The sequence below is a fragment of the Nelumbo lutea genome, chromosome 4 (assembly GCF_056320005.1).
Source record: "Nelumbo lutea isolate HS-2025 chromosome 4, American lotus-T2T, whole genome shotgun sequence".
Lineage (NCBI taxonomy): Eukaryota > Viridiplantae > Streptophyta > Magnoliopsida > Proteales > Nelumbonaceae > Nelumbo > Nelumbo lutea.
The window spans coordinates 11,720,371-11,740,542 of NC_142687.1; the positions used below are offsets into that span (position 1 = coordinate 11,720,371).

The 20,172-nt window shown below is 37.2% G+C and overlaps 3 protein-coding genes and 1 long non-coding RNA gene across 10 annotated transcripts in view; 3 read left to right on the plus strand and 1 right to left on the minus strand.

The window, feature by feature from the left end:
- Positions 1-3,316, plus strand: part of LOC148853920 (uncharacterized) — a 40,613-nt gene extending 37,297 nt beyond the window's left edge. For all 7 annotated transcript variants that reach the window (XR_016095096.1, XR_016095095.1, XM_088941917.1 and 4 more), the window contains one exon: positions 2,998-3,316. Coding sequence is in view for 5 of the 7 variants with exons in the window: in XM_088941917.1 (XP_088798043.1) it covers positions 2,998-3,048 (51 nt within the window). In the remaining 2 variants the exon portion in view is untranslated. The remainder of the gene's footprint in view (positions 1-2,997) is intronic.
- A 1,898-nt stretch (positions 3,317-5,214) lies between these two features.
- Positions 5,215-6,214, plus strand: LOC148853921 (uncharacterized). The gene is made up of 3 exons (XR_016095097.1): positions 5,215-5,306; positions 5,423-5,716; positions 5,888-6,214. It is a non-coding gene; the product is annotated as an uncharacterized LOC148853921 (long non-coding RNA).
- Positions 6,215-6,632: 418 nt separating this feature from the next.
- LOC148853922 (Phosphoglycerate mutase family protein) lies at positions 6,633-9,238 on the minus strand. The gene is made up of 5 exons (XM_088941922.1): positions 8,855-9,238; positions 8,512-8,757; positions 8,133-8,214; positions 7,041-7,255; positions 6,633-6,925 (listed from the first exon to the last, which is right to left on the minus strand). The coding sequence occupies exons 1-5, from the start codon at positions 9,097-9,099 to the stop codon at positions 6,805-6,807; spliced, it is 909 nt and encodes a 302-aa protein (XP_088798048.1). The 5' UTR covers positions 9,100-9,238; the 3' UTR covers positions 6,633-6,804.
- A 682-nt stretch (positions 9,239-9,920) lies between these two features.
- On the plus strand, positions 9,921-19,896 carry LOC148853923 (T-complex protein 1 subunit gamma). The gene is made up of 13 exons (XM_088941923.1): positions 9,921-10,102; positions 13,584-13,645; positions 15,762-15,834; positions 16,218-16,285; positions 16,518-16,587; positions 17,002-17,070; positions 17,157-17,228; positions 17,625-17,698; positions 17,872-18,534; positions 18,611-18,736; positions 18,900-19,004; positions 19,150-19,224; positions 19,314-19,896. Exons 1-13 carry the CDS (start codon positions 10,078-10,080, stop codon positions 19,500-19,502), a joined length of 1,671 nt encoding a protein of 556 aa, XP_088798049.1. The 5' UTR covers positions 9,921-10,077; the 3' UTR covers positions 19,503-19,896.
- The last annotated feature ends 276 nt before the right edge of the window (positions 19,897-20,172 follow it).

The following is a 20,172-nucleotide window of genomic DNA, read 5'->3' on the forward strand; positions in this document are numbered from 1 at the left end:
GCCTAAATATTACAAGTTGGTATCAGGGCTTACTCCCTTGGGATCAGATACTCTTGACTGTTGATGTCTTCATTGCTGGTAGCTGACATCAGCAGGCCATATGATCAGCCAGTGCCAGTGAGGGAGATACCAGTAAAACTGGGTCGGGCTTGATTTTAGAAGACTTTTGGTGCATGTTTGAGGGGCATCTGAATCAGATTTGATATTTTTCAGAACTAAATCATCTCTTCTAGTCGTTTTAGTTTCTCACAGGTGTTGGTCTTCAAATGGAGATCTCCACAAATGGTGAGTTCATGATCTACAAATAAACTATTTCTGTAGTCTGTTTCTCCTTCATTATATTGATGCTTTTCCAAAATGGTATATGGATTAGGGAAGTTCAAAGGTGATAGTTTATGCACCTGGGGGTAGGGTGGGTGGAAATTTTGTGGATCAGGTGTTCTTATTCCAATAGATGTATGAAAATATGACCTGATGATTATGATACTTGTTTTATTGTGGGTTAGGAACTCGTGAAGGTGTCAGTGGGTGTAGGGAAAAGTTCGGGTTATGCATTTGGAGTTGCATCCCCTTGGCAGTGTGCTGGGAGGTTTGGAAGGAAAGAAACCAAAGAATTTTTGAAGGGAAATTGAAAAGCAATGAGGAATTAGGGGCATTAATCCGTTCAAAGGCCTTAGCAAAGAAGACTTTGGAGTGGAATTATGGAGAATCTTGAATGTTTAAGTTGCTATTTGTATTCTGAAGGGAAATTGCAACCTTTCTTTTGATGATTGGTGACTCCTAGTCGCCTAGAAGTTGTACCTTTCCTTTTTTTTTTTTTTTCAAAATTTCAATAAATTTTCTTCTTTATTTATCTTCAAAAGAAAGGTTGCAATGGGCTCAGAGAAAAGTTTAGGATATCTTTTTTGGGCTAATAGAAGGGGGTTGAGGACTTGTAAACTAAAGGTGCTGAGCTTAGGTAAAGGTTTAGGTTACACTTTAGCGCTAACAGAGGGGGGTGCAGTTGGTTGTGAAGGGCTTCTTGGCATGAACTTGGTAAACTGTAGAGTTCTTTCGGGGCTTGGAAATTTTGGAATTCAAGGGAGTAGGTCAAGTAATGGAATTTTTATGAGATTTTGCATGAAAGTTCGGAATGGAGAATGATAAGAACAGCCAATTTTGGTAGGGTTTTTAGTAGGTCTTGCACAAAAGGTTAAAAACAATCAAAACAGGAAAATTTGGGAAACTAGGGTAGAGGTGTAATTTTTCAATGACTGTTGTAGAGGATGGCCTTTTTTTGTTATAACAGTAGACAGTAGTGAGAAGTGATCTGTTACAAGGGTCTAGAAGAACTAGGGGCAGACCAAAAAGGACATGGATTGGAGCAGTGGGAAATGATACAAGGGACCATAATTTAACATTGGTTATGGCAATGAATGGGGAGTGGAATGGCAGAAAAGATTCATATGGCTAACCCCATATGGTTGGGACAAGGCTTAATTGAGTTGGGTTGTTTTAGAAAAACATCTTATTGTAGAAAAATGTGAATAGTTAATTTGATCCTTGTAGATCACATCAAATCGTGTGATTTCATATATCAAATATATTGTTTTGATGCCTGGGTCAAAAGTGATGGCCTGTGAAAGTTATAGGTCATTTTCTTTTCGTTTCAGTATAATTATTTTGATCCAATTCCAAATGCTCTACGAAGAAAAAAAATCTCATTTTATGTGGTGCTGCATCCAAGGAACAATTACTTGCTCACTTTGAGAACTTCACCTTTGTGTAGATGTTTGTCATCTTGTAGATGGGGAAGTAGATCCTGACATGTTTTGGCAAAACTCATGCCCAATTTCCACAATATCTCTGGTCGTACAAATAAGCGGAAACTCTAGCTTATACTTCATTGAGTCAGGGTCCTGGGTAAATCTTGTTCCTTGTGATTGATAATTCTGGCATCCTTTTCATTCCAAGCACCCTAAAGAACTGCTGCTTTAGTACATTTCCACATTTATCTTATCTCATGTAGGAGGAAGTCAAATATTTGAAAAACAGACAATGCTATTAGGAAATTACCAAGAAGCTATGAAAAGAGGGAAAATCTGTTTTGTAAGAACAAGAGAGGAATGAATGATTGCATTATCACTATTGTTGAAACAAGATGGTGCACGTTGGAGAGATTTTCCATTTTCATTAGAGGGCCTCGTCCTCGATGGTATTTGATTATCTTCGGAGTTGCTTTCCAGTATAATGCTTTGATTTCTTGTTGAAAAGGACCATTTCAAAGGGAATTAACTGGAAAGAGAAAGGGACTAGGGGATTTATCATGGCTTTTATGAAAGGATAAGCAAGGGAACTGCCCCACAGGATCTGTTTCACAGTAGAGTCAAGACCTAGTAGAAAAAAAATTTTAAGGCAAGTAATGAGGGAAACAACCTCATCACCTCCTCATGGTATGTAAATCCCCATTTCTCCACCAATTTGTTGATGGTGTTTCCTGCATTCCCCCATAATCTGTAAGAGTTTGTCAAAATTAAGGCTAACTTTCATTGATAAAAAAAAAAGGCTAACTTGCAGTCAGACATGCCCTGTTCTTGCAATGATTCAGTGCCCTGCATTTCTGCAGTTCTGAAAGATTCATTCAGAAGTTTGTAGCATGTAGATGAACGGAGTTTGTTTTCTTTTGCATTACTGTGAAACCAGCCACAGATAATATACGTGTTTGCTCATTGTCATGATGCTCCGTTATTTCATTGTAAAAGGAGCAGAAAAGTTTGTACTCTGAAATATTAAGTTATAGTTCTGCCTCTCATGGCTGCAACTTTGTTTCCACTCATTTGACAATGAAACAGATGTAGCATAGACAATCTGACTTTTATACACTGTCAAATGGAGTGCAGTTATCTGGAAGATGTTTATATTTGATCATTTATTGTTATCATTTGGGATCTATCCAAAATTTTAGCTTTACCTTGTTCATTACAGAAGTTTATTTACTATGGTTGGCTCTTGTCACAGGCTGGTGAGAAAAGGAAAGGGAGGAAGAAGGGACTATTCTTTCACAAGTAGGGAGTTTTCTTTTGTTCCTTTTTAAAAAAAAAATTTTTGATGGGTATTTGTTGTAAATTAGTTCTGGTTCCAGATTTTTTCTAGTTTGCTTGTACATGATTTGTAAGAATCAAAAGAAATTCTTTGAGAAAGATGAGATGAAAGTTTCAGTTGAGTCCACTCTTCCCTATTGCCATATTACCCATCATGTACAGGCTTCCAGTATGTGAAAAAGGCCATGATACTCATACTCTATATGTTCATTTTTAAAGCTGTTGTCTGTTGCTAATCCACTATTCTTTTGAATTATTTCACATTTTGTCCATTGGGGCTGTTGTTTTAGGGGGCAGGAGGTATCTACAGGCCTGTCTATGAAGTAAAGTTTTACCTTTAAGGCTGTGTTTTGTTTGAAACAAAAGGTAGGTTTCCCTACCTTTCCCAACCTTTTCTTTCAAACCAAACACAAACTAAATATCATAGAATATTTCGAGACATTTTCCCTGCAGAAATAAAAAAAATCACGACAATAATATGGGAATCTACGTGATTAAAGGATGAAATTGTATCAAATCTACGTGTAGCCTCAGTTAAAGCGGTTCGGGTCGAATTCCATGATTAGCCCCAAACCCTATGGTTTCTATCAGAAGTAGTGATACTGGAAGTCTGTAACAACATCGATATATATCGTCTTCGTGAATGTAGGTGGCTTATGTAGGGCTGCAAACGGAGGATCACATAAACTGGATATGCCTAGATTATGGATTCAAATTTGACTCTTCATCCATTGGGTGTTTTATGTCCGATTTGGGTTGCAACCAACCCGTCCCGCAAGTGTGGCTCCCAGCCAACCCATGCGATGACTGAAGCACACTTGTCACTTGTGGGTCAGTTGTCGTATGCTGATTGTGTGCTTATTCAGCGTGTTTGAGTATCACTACGGGCTACGGCTCAACCAGATCTAGAGTCAACCAGATCTATCTCGTATCACTTCTTATTTTTGTTAAATTTTAGGGTAAATTGTTGAAACCTTCCATGAAGTTTCCCGCTGAAGTTTGAAGTTTGGTAATTGCAATAAACTTTTTGTTATAATTGCTCCTTTATTTTTGGAGGCATGAAAATGTCTAAAATACCTAGGCAGTTGCCTTTGATCAAAAAGTTTATTTTTTAAATTGTTTCTTCATATGAATTGCTAGCCCAAAGCCTTTCAATGATTCAATCTCTTTTTTTTAATTGATTTATTTTTCAAATTTATCCTTAATATCAATCACTCAAAGGAAAAGCTGCAAGCTTGCAATTTTAAATTCATTTTTTTTTCTTTATCTGTTGCTTATAAAGTTTGTATTGTTTTTTCTATAGAAGCCAGCCTCAGTACTAACTGCATGGACATTTTTGACATTTTCATGTTGCTACTTAGAGTATTTTAACAGAAAGGGTCTACTTGCAACTGTGTCAGCAAGTTGTGATTGTAATTATCGAACTTTAGGGTAGGTTTCAGAAACAATCAGAAACCTCAGGAGGTTTCCACAAATTTCCCTAAATTTTAAATATTATCTATTTGGTTTATTAGAAATTATTTAATATTGTCTTATAATATTGCACATAGTATATCTTTAAATACTATATCTATATATGCCATAATCATATTATACTATATTAGGAAGTTATGCGGGACTTTTGTGGTCAATGGCAATATTGTTAAGGGACAACATTGTCCCAAATGACTGCTTAGTGATAAATGTATTTAGGAAGGAAACTAGCTTTGAGAAATTATGAGGAATTTATTAAATGTAGATGTTTGATTCTTCACTGAACGACCAACGGGAGAGGTAATAATGTTCACTGTCAAAAACGTGTTCGGATTCAAATCTCCTACTCACACATCACTACAGCTGCACATTCCCAATGTACAGTTATAGTATCCTGTAAGTAGGATTCTTGTGGTAGGAGATCCGAATCGGTAAAAAACAACCTAGCGATGCCCATCAAAGAAAGAAAGATGTATGGCACAATTTGCAGCAACGACAGTTGTAGTGATAACAGAGCTGACTAGCTGAGTGGCTGGGGATGGAGCGATAAGCCGATAAACATGGCTTATGCAAATAGAATTTGTAAAGGCCCTAGCCAGGACCCAGCCGCTTGGCAGGTTGGAGCTAATTTGTAGGCCTGACTTATTTGAAGAGCTGAGTTGGCCCAGATCAGCCCGGTTGGTTTCGTTTTCGCTATGGAGCCAAAATTGCTTAAAATCCATGGTTGAAAGTTGAAACGAAACATCTGTCATTGTATTAAATCGACTTCACCAACGATCTGAGATCCAAATGATGAAACTTGTAATTGTTTATTATCGCAGTAGTGGGAAATATTAGCACTAAATTTCGGTGTTTATTTTGTTTTGTAGGTGGTCTCTGATCTCGGATCGAACGCCATGCCTAACTGACACTCAGGAACAGAACCAGGGGAACACTCATTTGAGCAAGAAGTTCCGCATCGGAAAGGAAAAGAATCAAAAGATCAAAGTTGGTGTCTCCTCGTCACAGTCACTAAGACTCTCACGAAAGACAAGCAATGAAGCGGGGGAAGTTCCCAGACTCACTTGTTCGATTTCTAATCTTCCAATTTGTAAGATCAATGTTCAGGCTGCCGGACCCAAAGTGAATGCAGACTTTCAAAGATCAACAAGAGCCGGCTATGAGTGAGTGTTATGAATGTTGTTTTTGGTTTTTTACTGAGTTGAGCTTAACTCGATCTTTCATTACTCGGTTGGTGAACTGTGAAATGGGATAACGGGTGGGCATATGTGTGTCAACTTGTCCAATTTCAAGTTCTTTTTTGTTTTCTGCAACTTATTTAAGTCCTTTGGCAGAGAAAAACTCAATTCGATTCAGCCAAACGAATCCTGCCCTGTCATTATTCTGTCGGAGAAAAATCCAACTCAATTCAGATTTCTAACAGACTGAATGGTCTTCATTCCTATGTAGTCCTTGAAAACTATTAGCTTAGTATGTCTTGAAGCTGAGAAGAAAAACCAAGGGGAAATCTTTCTTAATGTTTTATTTATTGGTTGAGATCTTGGGGGATATACGCCCTCCACTTGGGATTGAATTGTTTATTGTTTTTCATTTTCTCCAGTTATGTCTGTGTGGATCTTGATGATTCTTTAAGTGTTGTTGACTGGCTTTCTTATGTTGCTGAATATTGGCATCATTTTAACAAGGATAAAGAGATTTTTAGCAACTAAAATTAATTCTTTAAGAAGTATAAACTTCTTATGATCTCTATCTTAGTTCAATGTAATCTGCGCGTTCTCTTCATCTCTTGCTAGGACCGGACTGCTTGGGTTTCCTAGTATAAGTTCTTTAAGTTGATATAAGGAGATCCCTACATGGAAGAAATAGAAGATGGTCTTTGTTTCTCATTCTTATTTTTTAATCAAATCATCCATAGATTTAGAGAAGAGTAGTAGAATAAAAGAAAAAGTCTATAAGACATTGATTAGATTAGCATTGCTATATGAATATGAGATCAAGAAATAATAATGCTAAAAAAATGAGCGTAGCTGAGATGAGAATATTGTTGTAATGAATGAGTGGCAAGACAAGAAAAGGATAGAATTGAAAATGACAAATTAACTCTTCATATAAGAAACAATTATACACAGAAACAAACATATTAACTTAATGAGACAGAATAGAAGAACAGTCATGAAATAACATATCTAAAAAGTGCTCCAAGATAAAGTTCTACCTTCTGCATATACAGTATAAAATGGAGGACAAAATTTCAGTTGCAGCTTGGTGGTTTTAAGCACTTATATACAGCTGAGGCAGGTTGCTTGTAGTCAGGTATGCTCTTGGCATCTACAAATCTGACTTCACCAGGTCCAAAAGAAAGATCCCTATGCCTGTAAAAAAATATCAATGGCAGCAAACCATAATAACATTGCCTCATCATAGTCAAACTGGTAATGATTCTGTGTTATTGGATAGAATGGATGTTGATATAGATTTTATGTTTACCTGCGAAGGTCGAGACCAACCAAACCAGCTTGTAGGACAGTCAGGTTGTCGGAATCCGGCGAGACAATAATAACTGTATCCCCAGAATACTGTGTTTCAAGAATTGACATGAGTTGTGTTACGCGAACAAATACATCTGAGACACTTTCATTAGGAGTTCCATCATCGATAGGAGGTGGTTTGATGCTCGAAGAAATGCCATCAGATGCATAGACCTGAATAAGTTTGGTAAGAAAAAACTAATTTAGGTTAGAATAAAGAAACTTATTTCATAATGGGAACATGATACAGGTTGACTATGCCCAGCTGGCTGTACAAGGATGCTACTTGACATAAGAAAGTAAGAAACTTCTGTATTCATAGTTGTTCAATTGTTCTTGTTCTGCAGAAAGCATTTATTACCATCAAGTAAATAAACTTTGGAGAACCATTATCAGTTGTAAGGTATCTGTAATAGTGTAATGCCCTTAAAACGCCAGGGCATTTTGAAGAAAAAAAAATACAAAAAACAATGAAAGAAAAGTAGATAATCTTTCTCTTCATTCCCTTCTCCTTTCCTCGTCTATTGAATATGGGAAGATTTAACTCATGATGTTACTTTCTTTTCTTTTCTTTTTATTTTTTCGGTAATCAAACTCATGACGCAAGTTGGTATTGAAAAGAAGGATCCCTCTCTGATAGAGCATACATTGAATTCTCTTAAGTGGGGTATCAAGAAAAGGATCAGTACAAGTTTCCGCCATGAACTGCTTGAGGCCTGAGATCCCTGAAGTTGTGGTAGCTGATCTTCTATGAGGTAGCATTGTACTAAGCCTTAACCAGCAACTCAGAAACTCAGACTTCATTGTTTGGTTACGACCATGAATGAGAGGACCTAATTAATTGAGCTCTTGCTACAGAGTGTGTGTGTTGGTTTTTTGGCGCGAAGTGTTGAGGAAGTGCTAGAGGACTTGCTTGACAACCAAAAATCATTTTCTTCAAAGTTAACAGTATTCATAGACTGCTAAAGAACAAACATGTTCATTCAATTTAAAAACAGTATAATCTCATCACATAATTAAAAAAAGAAAAAGAAGTTGATATAGATCCTACCTCAGAAAGGGAGTCCAAGCTCTTGCCTTCATAAGCTCCCAAGCCACGAGCATCCAAAAAGCTGTACTCGGGGACTATGTGGCTGCGACATTTACCAAGGAAATAAACGAAATAACACAAGAAACTGATCAAACAACTCACACAAATTGTCTTCATAAAGCTGTACAGGGGCGCTATTGTTCTTCATAGAAAGAAAACATAAAAGAGAAGAGGAAATAGTGATGTCGATTTTGTTGGACTATACTCTGCTTCCAAATTCAGTTCAATGTGATGGGAGAAAGTCAGAAAACCTTTTACAGTTTTATTGGGAAAAGAAAAGGATGAATGGGGTGAGTAAAAGATTCACACCCAATTCACACCCCTGGAAAAGTGTATCTACCTCCGATCGATCCCATTAACTGCGGCAATGACCTCTGCAGCCTGGTAAGCTCTCTGGGTGATGGAAGGCCAAATCCAGCAATTTCCACTGCAAGCTCCCATCTCCTTCAATGCGAGGGCCGCTCTCACCGTCTGTTTCTTCCCTAGTTCCGAGAGCCCGCTGTCCACGGACGTCTTTGCTACCGGGTTCGTGTTGATTATGCCAAGCCTTTCGAATTCTGACTCCCCAGATCGAACTAGAAAGTATCTTTTTTCCCCGAGACAACGAGAAGACGAACAGAGATCGAATTAGTTCAAGTTTCCTCCATAATTGCAAATAGGAGAATTGATGGCTTTAAAATTACCGATTGTTGAGACGAACCGGAGGCATTTGGAAGAGGCCTCGGGCAGCTGCTGTCCGTGCCGAGAGGATGCTTGGAGTTTCAAACGGGGAGGGAGTGAAGAAAGGAGTGACAGAGGTGGTCAGGGAAATGAGGAGAGAGCGGCGGTCGATGGGTTTCAGAAGGAAGTTAAGATTTGTACGATTTAAAGGAGGAGGAAGATATGGAGATGGAGGAAGTTTTGCAGCTGATGATGAGGCCCTCGGCATTATTCTACAGAAACGGCTTCAGTCACAACGGTCGCCAACTGAACTCTGACCTCCGAGCCCAACCGTTTTTTCGGGCTGAGAGATGGGAAAGGATAAAAGAGAGAGAAAACGGATGTATGGTCTGGTACCTCAGTCTCACTCACACTCCTTCGCCGCGGTAAGAGGGGGAATGCTAGCGCTACGGTCCATAAACGGCCACAGGCCCACAACTGCAAAACGGGTCTGACTATAATTCGAATCAAATCAGGTCCATCCACGTACAAAATCTGATTCAATCATCAATTAAGATTTTAAGAAAAAGCTAGAAAATAGAAATAACAACTCTTTAATTTATACACGTGCAAAATATAAAATACGAAATTCGTTAATTATATAGTTGGATTCGGATCTTAATGAGATTGGATCTCAGATCAGTGATCCGGTTGGTACACTGGGTTTGGTTTGTACATGGCTCATTATGGTCTGACTCGGGTGTAGGCATATTAGCTCTGATTTATTTGGTGGGTCCAGGTCTGGAACCACATCTAAAAGGTCTGGGCACCAACCTGAGAGGATGTGGAACCATAACCAATGCATATAATAGGTTTTTTTTTTTTTGGGTAAAGATGCATATAATAGGGTCTGGGTCCGCGAATACATGGATTCCACTCGGACCGATCCATTCACATACGGATAGTCCGAGAGACCCAGACCCTTTCTTCAGACCAACCCGTTAGTCCGTTACCCAGAACCCTGGGCCTGGTGTGTGTGTCTAGTGATTTCCCTCCCGCTCGCTCAACTCTGTCACGTTTATGGCACGTGACTTGCGCTTCGCTGCCATCAGATTTCTGATATTTTTTAATAGAAGAATTTAAAAGGGTTTTTCACTCTTTGCATAACCCATTTTTACCTCGCATAGTAGCAACAACTCGGGAAACCCTACGAAGAACCTCTCTTATTGATCTTGTTTAGGGTTTACAATCTCTACGATCTCCAGTCATGCACGCACCAGTACTCGTTCTTAGTAAGTTCTGAACTGCTCTTCTTCTTCTTCTTCTTCTTCTTCTTCGGGTAGTCCTCAATCGCTCTTCTTGTTCTCCATTACATTGTCACCGGATCACGGAGTTATATCTTTTTTACTCTCTTTATCTGTGTGCGTATGTGTCATCTGTGTATGTTATAGTTGTTTCTCTGTAGCTTCGTCTGCTTAACTTCGATCTGTTTTTGATAAGAAAACTAGATACAAAATTTTTGAACACGATGTGTTGGTTTGGTGAAAAGAGATTCCACGAATGGTCTATTGTAATGCCCGTGCAAGTTACTTTTTATGTGCCAACCGCTTGATCTGGCATAAAATATTTTGACAAGGTATTCTAAATTAAGTGGACATTTAGGCTGCATTTGGCATTCCTTATTTTAAGGACTTATCTCTTATTTGCTGCTAAAAACTCTGGGGCATTTTAACTACAAAAAGGAGATGAGTCCTTAAAATAAGGAATGCCAAATGCAGCCTTAATAGAAAAACGTTGCAACTTAATCTGTAGGCTATAGCTACCTTTTAGGTCAATACTTTGCTTACTTGTCTCACAAACTGTCCATATGAAGTAGCTTTAGGCCATAAGTTTTTCCTCCGAGGACTTATACCAAGTGGTTTTAGTTATAATCGTGGTGTAAGGAGTTTTCGTAATCTTAATTTGGGAATTTGGTGTGTAATTGGAGATAAAAGTTTATTATTATTATTATTATTTTTTGTTTTGAAAACTTGGATTTTAAGAAGCTGGAATAGTCCATACCCATGCTTGTCATGAATGCATCACATCTCTTGATTCACTAAATTGAATAGAGTTTCTTGAAAGTTTATTCCATCCATATAGATGTGATATTCCAGTAGATGGTGTGATCCATCTTTGGTTGTCTAGGGTGGCAAACTTCCTCTGTAATGTTGGTTGAGTGAGATGAGCTATACTTCATTATTTTGCTTCTGATTGCTCTGCCCTTATTTTAGCTTTTAAAAGGCTAAAGGTGTATTTCAGGCAGTTGACCTTGTGCTTGGAGGAGAAGAATAACCGTTAGCAGAGTTTTCAAGAATAGTTCATAAAAATCATATAACTGAAGAGGTAAACTAAATAAGATACTAATAAAATAAGATCCAAAATATATTTAATAGGCATTGAAAGCATTTAAATATAAACACAATACTAATATAATCTAGTATCTATTAACATCCATCCCCTTCTTTGCCTTTTTTCAGTCTTCCTATTGCAGTACAATCAAATTTATGACAATAAAGAAGAATTTTGAACCGAAAAATATAGAACAAGGTAATACATTACCTTGTTCAAGGTATGAAGCACGCATTATATGTACACTAATGTACATTTTAAATACATATCTACTTTCAAGGCTATCCATCAAAAAAGAAAAAAACAGAAAATATAGACTATAGAGCAAGGGAGTAATTGAGTAGATCTATAGCACTTATTCATGAAACACACATTATATGTACACTAATGTACATTTGAAAAATGTTCCTATTTTCAACCAAATAATTGCATGTGAAATGTTGCTATAAATTATTGTTTTCGCAAAAAAATTTTAACTGGAAATCCCCATATAGAGATGAGGTCAAGATCAACTTTGATGAATCGAGAAGATAGAATGGTAGAATTGAAGTGGTAGCAAGACATGTGCGAAAGGTTCTATTTACCTAGTGTTTTAAAACTTCAAGGTGCAAAAAAAGCGTAGGGGTCAATTTGCACTTGAGGCGCAAGGCACAAGGCACAAGGCGAGGCGTGCGCCTTTTTAAGCAAGGCGCAATAATAAAAAACGACTAAAAATCAAAAGTAAATGCAATAAATTATTAAACATAATCTTAATAAAAATATAAACTTTAATTTTAAAATAAATGTTTTAAAAAACCTATTATCTAATATTAAAATACATAAATATAACATGTAAAGCATATTCAAATGAGAATTTAAAAATAAAATCAAATATATAAAACATTTTCAAGCATATAAAACCCACAATCTCTTTTTTCTCAATTGCACTAATTCAAATAGCTAATGTGATGTAAAACATATTACATTCCTGATTCTCCAAGCCGCCTTTGTACCACACCCCTCGAGGCAAGCCCAAACAAGGGCACATTAGGTCTTAAATTCTTAGTTCTCGCACAAAAAATAATGATTTTATAGTTTTAATTGCTTTTTAAGGAGACATTTTATTAGGATGAATGAGTGAACAACATTACCAAATAGGGAGTTCTACTCCGCTCTGGTTCGCTCGCTTCACTCGCTCATCGAAGCTTCGAGAACCCCCTATTTGGTAATGTTCATTCATCCGAATAAAATGTCTTAAAAATCAATTAAAACTATAAATCATTATTTTTTGTGTGAGAACTAGGAATTTAAGACCTAATGTGGACTTGTTTAGGCTTGCCTCGAGGGGTTTGACACGAGGGTCCAGGGGTGGAGCCCTCGGCCTAGTCGCTAGACACAAAAAGAGCAAAAAGGCGTCAAAGTTTCAAAAGGCGCACGCCTAGGCACACCAGGTGTGTGCCTTTTGAAAGGGTTGTGCCTAGGACCTGGGTGAGGCACCTACCCTGAAATGCGCATCGCCTATGCACCTAGGCACGCCTTTTAAATCACTCTATTTACCATTTGCAAGAATGTTGGATTGTGCTCTATTAATGTGGAGGCCTGGGTGGCGTTGCAAGTCCACTTCGTTGCAACTTGTGAGGAGGTTCAGTCTAAATTGTATCATTGTTGATGGAGATTTGAGACTAGTTATTAACGGTTTGAAGGGAATTGAGGACCCACCTTGGAATATTAAGAATATCCTAGAAGAGTTCTCGGTTGTTTGTCAAGACTCTTGTTTAACTGTTACTTACATGCTTGCTTTTAGAGAAGCCACCATTGTAGCTGATTGGTTGGAAAGTCAAGGTCATACATGCATGTTGCCTCTCCAGTCTTTCTAGACTGGCATCTCAATTATCTGTGTTTCTGTGATGCTTGGGGAAGGGCTACCCACGTTTTGGGATAGGTTTGGAGGAAGTATGATATCAATAGCATTTGAGTACTAGTTGTTTTTGCATTTTATTTTCTAAGGTATAAAGGGGAAGGATCTGTGTAACAAGGTCTAAACAAAATAGTTGTCATGCTACAGTACTCAAATATGGTGAGAGCAATTTAATGGAAAACAGGGACTAAGTCAATCTAATTAAAGAATGGTTAAGTGTGTATTCTAGTTACCATTCATTATTAGATCTCTAAGTCTACAAGGCATTTGTTTCTTGCATCTTTTCCATTCCTTTTCACTGGGGACCTATTTTCGTTATATGCCTTTTGATTAGTGTTATGTAAGGAGGCCTTCTTATTTATGCTCACTATTGGAAACTTCAAACTTCCTGAAGTTCTATTTGTGGTTCCATCAATTATTTCAAAGCATATTTATGGAGTTTTATTAATTGATAACCTTGCGGCATGTGCAATTTGAATGAGCAGAAGACTCATTAAAGCGGGAATCTGGAAGTAAGGTGCACCATGCTAATATCCAAGCATCAAAGGTGAGATTAAACTAGTTTCATACAACATAATGCCTTTTTTGTTGTGTAGTGTAACTTGTTGGTTTTTGTGTATTTTAGATCCACTCTGCATCTGATGTACATTTGGAGTAGAAAGTTTCTGCATTATCTGAAAAACTTCTTTATCCATTATCTTGTTGATTATAATCTTCCTAAATTTGTATGGAGACAGATTTTTGTAAAATTTCCTTAAACCAGTTGATTAGATTCTATGGTGTGGGGCTTCAGGCAGGGGAGGGGACCTTGAGAAAAAAATATAAAACAGGCAAAATTTAAGTCCTGAAAAAAATGAAAAAAGGGAAATTAGTTGACAAAGATGAAAAATGGAAACTATGAACTTCATCAACTAGAACTCATCTGAAGATAGAATTAAAATTTAAAGCAACTTAGGTATTTTAGGTTTATATGAGGGAAAAACTTGAATTACTTTGCTAGGATCTTAACAAGTCAACACACACTTGGAAAGTGTAACATTACATATAGACCTGGCAAAAAGTTGACCCAACCCAACCTGAAAAAATAGGGTTAGGACCTCATATTTAGCAACCCGAATGTGAAAATGACCCGACCCAAAAAACTGGGTTGGGTTAGGTCATGGGTCAACCCGCTGACCTGATTGTCAAGTCTAATTGGGATTATTTATGCATTGTTAGAAATTTCCACTCTTTAATTTTTTCTATTTAGTCTTTACCTTTTATTGTTTACTCTTTAAATTGTTAAATGTTCAAGTTTTTATTTTATATTTGGAATTTTAAGGTTAATTCTTTTAATTTTGACATTTTTCATGTAATTTTTCTTTTTTTTTTAATTTCAATTATTTTTTGGGATGACCCGAATTGACCCATGGGACAACCCTAACCCTTGCATTTAGGGTTAGGGTCTAGCATTTGACAACCCAACCCGAAAGTCAACCCAACCCGAATCCGACCCACACAACCCGATTGCCAGGTCTAATTACATATGAGTTAATGCTCACTTTTGAGCATGTAGAGGTGGAAGGTGATTCTCAGGTTGTGACATTCTCTTGGAGAGGCTAGAGCCTTGGCTTTCAAAGGGAATCTCATTCAGTTAGATCCCTAAGTCCATCTATTTGTTGCCAGATAGACTTTTTGGATAAGGGGGTGGGAAATCTGAGTTGAATTGTGGGAATGTGATAGTTCGGGTTGCTGTATGATACTGCTATCCTATAGCTGTACCAGTTTTGGTCACCTTCTTGAGTCTCTTTGGTATTGCCTCTATATTATGAAAGGTCATGCTTGTATCTTGCTCTGTTCTTTTTAATACATATTTTACTTGTTAACTTGTTATAAATGAGCAAAACAACACAGGCCACTGGATGGTTAAAACTAAGAAGGAAATTGCGTATAAAGACAATTCTGGTAAAAATAATGATGTATAGACAACTCAAAGAAGATTAGCATACTTAGTTTTCACATACTGCACTTAATGTTTCATGGACTCTCCTAAATACTTTAGTGTGTATACCAGAAATTCATCAGATTCCAACACACCATGTGACACTTATGTGTAGCATTTTCCTTTTCTCTCCTTCATTATTTCAAAAAGTGAAAATCTAGTGCACATGATAAATGGCATTTTTCCTATAGAATGTTTCTTTAGTGACAAATAGAAACTTTTAGACATTTTCTATGGGTATATGATGTCAGAATTTAAAAATATGGACTGCTTCAATGGCATCTACTTTTCTGTACACTTTGTCTGTGTGCCTATGTTTTTTCATCTTACTGAGTCAGATTCCCTGACATACATGAGATTCTGATTCCTATATCATGCCCATGCAACACTCTTTTATATAGAGTTTTCTATGTTACAAAAATTAAAACAATAAAAAGTTATACCTGTCAAGTTCCCTATGCTCTTTTTGTCAGTTTGCCAAATCCGAAATCTTCTACCAGTGTCAGAATCTAGAATTGACATTTCCTATCTTTGTAAAGTAGCTGAGAACATTTAACTCCATGCTAATATTTTAAAATCTTAAATCGTGTATTCTAGATGGTCTGAGCTTCTGATTATTTCATTACTATGTGGTCCATTGAATTTAATTATTGAATCGTGCCTTCTGTGTAATCCGTTGCAGGCTGTGGCTGACATAATTCGAACTACTTTGGGTCCACGATCCATGTTGAAGATGTTGCTTGATGCTGGGGGAGGTGCTCTTTTTCCTTGTTGATGCATGAATTTTTCCCATTCCTATTGTAAATGAACATGGACTAATTGATAGAAAAAGTAAAATTGACAAGGCTCAATTATTAGGCAAGACAGTATGCTTTAACTAATTCTGAGAGGCTTCATTTCCCCATAGTCTTTTGCATCTAACATTTTGTGACAGTTAGGTTCAGTTTGGAAAGAACACAAATACATACAATATAATACAAACTACAAGGTTTTGCACTCTACATATTTGCATTTGTGCTCTTTCCAAACTGAGCCTTACTGTTCCATTTTCTTTTCATGTGATATTAGTTCTTTATTTTCTTCTTGACTTCTTCTATTTGATATAGATAACTGAGATAGCTTTTCTGGTTTCTAACAGGAATTGTGGTCACCAATGATGGGAATGCTATTCTACGTGAGTTGGATCTTGCCCACCCAGCAGCTAAGGCATGGTTTCTCTGTCTCTTACCACAATTGAAATGAAAATCATTTATGCCTGCTGATTATTGTTGTTGTTTTTACAATCTTTACTATTGCTGTTGTTTTTTTCTTTCCTGTTGATTTAATTGTGAATTTGTGTTATTTAGGTTTATGCAACCAATTCCAGCTCCTGACTCTGTCTTATTGCCTGAAATTTACTTCTTTGCTCATTTTTAACAAGTTTTGTGTGATGTTGCAGTCCATGATTGAACTAAGCCGTACACAAGATGAAGAAGTAGGAGATGGAACAACATCTGTCATTGTTCTTGGTATGCTTTGGGCTTACAACTTGTTATACCTTCATACTCCTGTTTATGCAATAATGCCACTGTTATTTTTTCCTCATCTGCTGTGCAAACAAGCAATCTAAAAACATGCTATTCCCTTTATGCAAATAAGTTTCTATGATTATTACCACAGGAAGAGGTAGTGAACTGATTGCTGTAAAAAATAAATCGCTCATTTTTGGGCTACTGATAAACTTCTAACATGAGTCAAGGGATATGGTGATAACACATACTAGACTTTTTATTTGTCCATATCCTTTGGTCGAGCATGCCAGTTTAATGGTCTGTCACCTGAGGGAGGGGATTATTTTCTTTCTCAATATAAAGCTTTTCTTTAGCATGATGTCTACGTGTTAATATCCTTGTCACTAATTACCATTTTTTATTTTTGTGAAGCTGGTGAGATGCTACATGTTGCAGAAGCCTTCATTGACAAGAACTATCATCCTACAGTCATTTGCCGAGGTAATATTTTATGCATTTGGTCATGCCTTCTCTAGTTGTACATTGTATAATCTTTTAATGAATGACATGATGTGTTCTTCTTGCAGCATACAATAAGGCTCTTGAGGATGCCATTGCTGTTCTTGATAGGATTGCAATATCCATTGATGTCAATGATCGTAAGTTTCTATTGTGTTAGGTTCACATTCTGTCTATTTGAATTGTATCATGTGCTTAATATGCTATTCATGGCATTCTATCATCTTCATCTTTCCCTCCCTTCAGGTTTTGAAACTATTCTTGTCCCAACTGATTGTAGTGCTTGCATGTTTTTGTTACCATGGAATCATAGATATTTTCTCCAAATATAATAAAATATTTGCTTTTACAGAAAATAAAATTAAATGGAGCCATGTGTGATAGTAGTATTTCTTACTAAATTTAACAAAAGGATTTTTTTGAGTATGTTCAACATTGTCTATAGAATATGCAGATTCAATTTTGAATGAACAGGGCTTTCATTAATTGAGATTTTATATTTTTTGTTATGGAAATAACATGATTTCACTTGGCAGGTGCGACAATGCTGGGGCTGGTTAAAAGTTGTATAGGCACAAAGTTCACCAGTCAATTTGGGGACCTAATTGCAGTGAGTATTTTATGTAGTCTCTATTGCTGTTGGTGCACCAAGTTTGTCACATCATTATACCATTGCTTTACTTTTATTTTCCTTGTTTCTTGTGATATTATTCTGTTGGTGGTTAAACCTTCGTTAACTTTTATATGCTTTTTTCCTCTCTTTTTTGTCTGCTTGATTCTCAGGATTTAGCTCTTGATGCAACCACAACGGTTGGGGTTGACCTGGGCCAGGGGTTGCGAGGGGTAGATATTAAGAAGTATATAAAGGTTGAGAAGGTCCCTGGTGGTCAATTGGAAGATTCCAAGGTTCTTAAAGGGGTTATGATTAACAAAGATGTTATTGCCCCCGGTAAAATGAGAAGAAGGATTGTCAATCCACGCATTATTCTTCTTGATTGCCCTCTTGAATATAAGAAAGGAGAAAACCAAACAAATGCAGAGCTGGCTAAAGAAGAAGATTGGGGGCTCCTACTGAAGATGGAGGAAGAATATATTGAGAACATCTGCATGCAGATACTGAAGTTCAAACCTGATTTAGTAATCACAGAAAAAGGGCTTAGTGATCTGGCATGCCATTATTTGAGTAAGGCTGGAGTAAGTGCGATCAGAAGATTGAGGAAAACAGACAACAACAGGATTGCTAAGGCATGTGGGGCTGTTGTTGTGAACAGACCAGATGAACTACAAGAGTCCGATGTTGGCACTGGGGCTGGACTTTTTGAGGTCAAGAAGATTGGGGATGAATTCTTTGCATTCATTGTTGATTGCAGAGATCCAAAAGCTTGTACTGTTCTTTTAAGAGGTGCCAGTAAGGATCTCCTGAATGAAGTTGAAAGAAACCTGCAGGTATTTGTTGTTTTTTAGCACCTAAAAATACTTGTGTTGACCATGAGGCTATTGTTCTGAACTTCAATCTTGACAGGATGCAATGTCTGTGGCAAGGAATATAATCAAGAATCCAAAACTTGTTCCTGGTGGAGGTGCTACAGAGCTGACTGTATCAGCAACACTGAAGCAGAAGAGTTCATCTATTGAAGGCATTGAAAAGGTAAACTTTTTGACTTGAAAAAGTTAGGGCATGCTCAAAGACTAGTGTGTGGAAGTACAATTATATGGATGCCACGAGAAACTCTATTCCCAATTTAAGATTTGAGATGTAATTTTCCTTAACCATTTAATTGGTCCTATTTTTTGTCTTTTTGATTTCACAGTGGCCCTATGAAGCTGCTGCAGTAGCTTTTGAGGCAATTCCACGGACTTTGGCCCAGAACTGTGGGGTGAATGTGATTCGCACCATGACAGCCTTGCAAGGAAAGGTATAAAGCTCTGTTGTTTTGCTCCTAAATGTTGCTCAAGATTTTATGTGGTGTTTCAATGAAGTAAGCAGTGGCTCAAAAAGTGGAAACTTCAAATTTCAAACTTCTCTTTTTGATTATTTTGTTTCCTTTATTTTTGTCACAGCATGCAAATGGCGAGAATGCATGGGTGGGCATTGATGGGAATACAGGAGCGATTACAGATATGAAAGAGCGGAAGGTATGATAGCTGGCCAATTTGGCTAACCTAACTACATGACTACATGATGTAAGCAGATCATTTACGTGTGCTCTTTATCTCTTCTTTAGATTTGGGACGCTTACAATGTGAAGGCACAGACATTTAAGACAGCAATTGAAGCTGCTTGCATGCTCCTCAGAATTGATGATATTGTAAGTGGAATTAAGAAGCAGCAAGCTCCTGGAGCTGGGCAAGCTCCGAAGCCCAAAATTGAGGAGGAAGGAGATGCGGACAATGAGCAAATACTCCCCGAGTGAAGATTTCAGAATGATTAGTTACATCGTTTGGCTTGCATTAATGTGGATGATGTGACGCATCTCACTTGTTGAGGGTGCTTGCTGCGTTCTGGTTCATGTGCGGGGCTCTCAAAGTTTTGACTAGAAGTTCGAGATCAGATATAAACAATTGTGGGCTTATGCTTGGTTCTTACAATTACAAAAATCTTTAAAATTCCCTAACTTCAAATACGAGATTTTCAAGGTTGAAGGACAAGACTAGAGTACTTGCACGTTTTGCTTTGCTTAGTTTTTACCTGAAATTTGGTTTACCAAGAAATTCTAGTTTCGTGGGTTTTGAGAAATACAAGGACAACTGTTTTGTCTATGAGACTATGATTCATCTAAAGATATATTTAGTTTTTTTTTTGTTTTATCTTATTTTCTTTTTTATTTCTCTTTTGCATCTGCTCAGATGTTGAGGACATGAAGTACACGTGAGAATCGGGTGGGAAGTCGGAATTCGAAAAAGAGATTGTAAATTAAAAAAGCTCTGTTCAGCATTTCGGTAATCACCTACTTTTTCACCATCCTTTTTATTTTCCACCTATCCCTTTTTTGGCCAACTAATACAAGAACACTTGGCAAGCTTGAGAGTATCTTTAAGAACAAAAACGCTTCAGAAGCTATATCCAGAATGAGTGCTATTAAT

Coding starts and splice junctions, on each gene's coding strand:
- LOC148853922 (XM_088941922.1), bottom strand. CDS start 9,099: ATGCCGAGGGCCTCATCATCAGCTGCAAAACTTCCTCCATCTCCATAT. Junction 8,758..8,854: donor CCGGTTCGTCTCAACAATCG/GTAATTTTAAAG, acceptor CGGGGAAAAAAG/ATACTTTCTAGTTCGATCTG. Junction 7,256..8,132: donor GCTTGGACTCCCTTTCTGAG/GTAGGATCTATA, acceptor AAACTTATTCAG/GTCTATGCATCTGATGGCAT.
- LOC148853923 (XM_088941923.1), top strand. CDS start 10,078: ATGCACGCACCAGTACTCGTTCTTA. Junction 17,229..17,624: donor ATCCATTGATGTCAATGATC/GTAAGTTTCTAT, acceptor TTCACTTGGCAG/GTGCGACAATGCTGGGGCTG. Junction 18,737..18,899: donor CTATTGAAGGCATTGAAAAG/GTAAACTTTTTG, acceptor TTGATTTCACAG/TGGCCCTATGAAGCTGCTGC.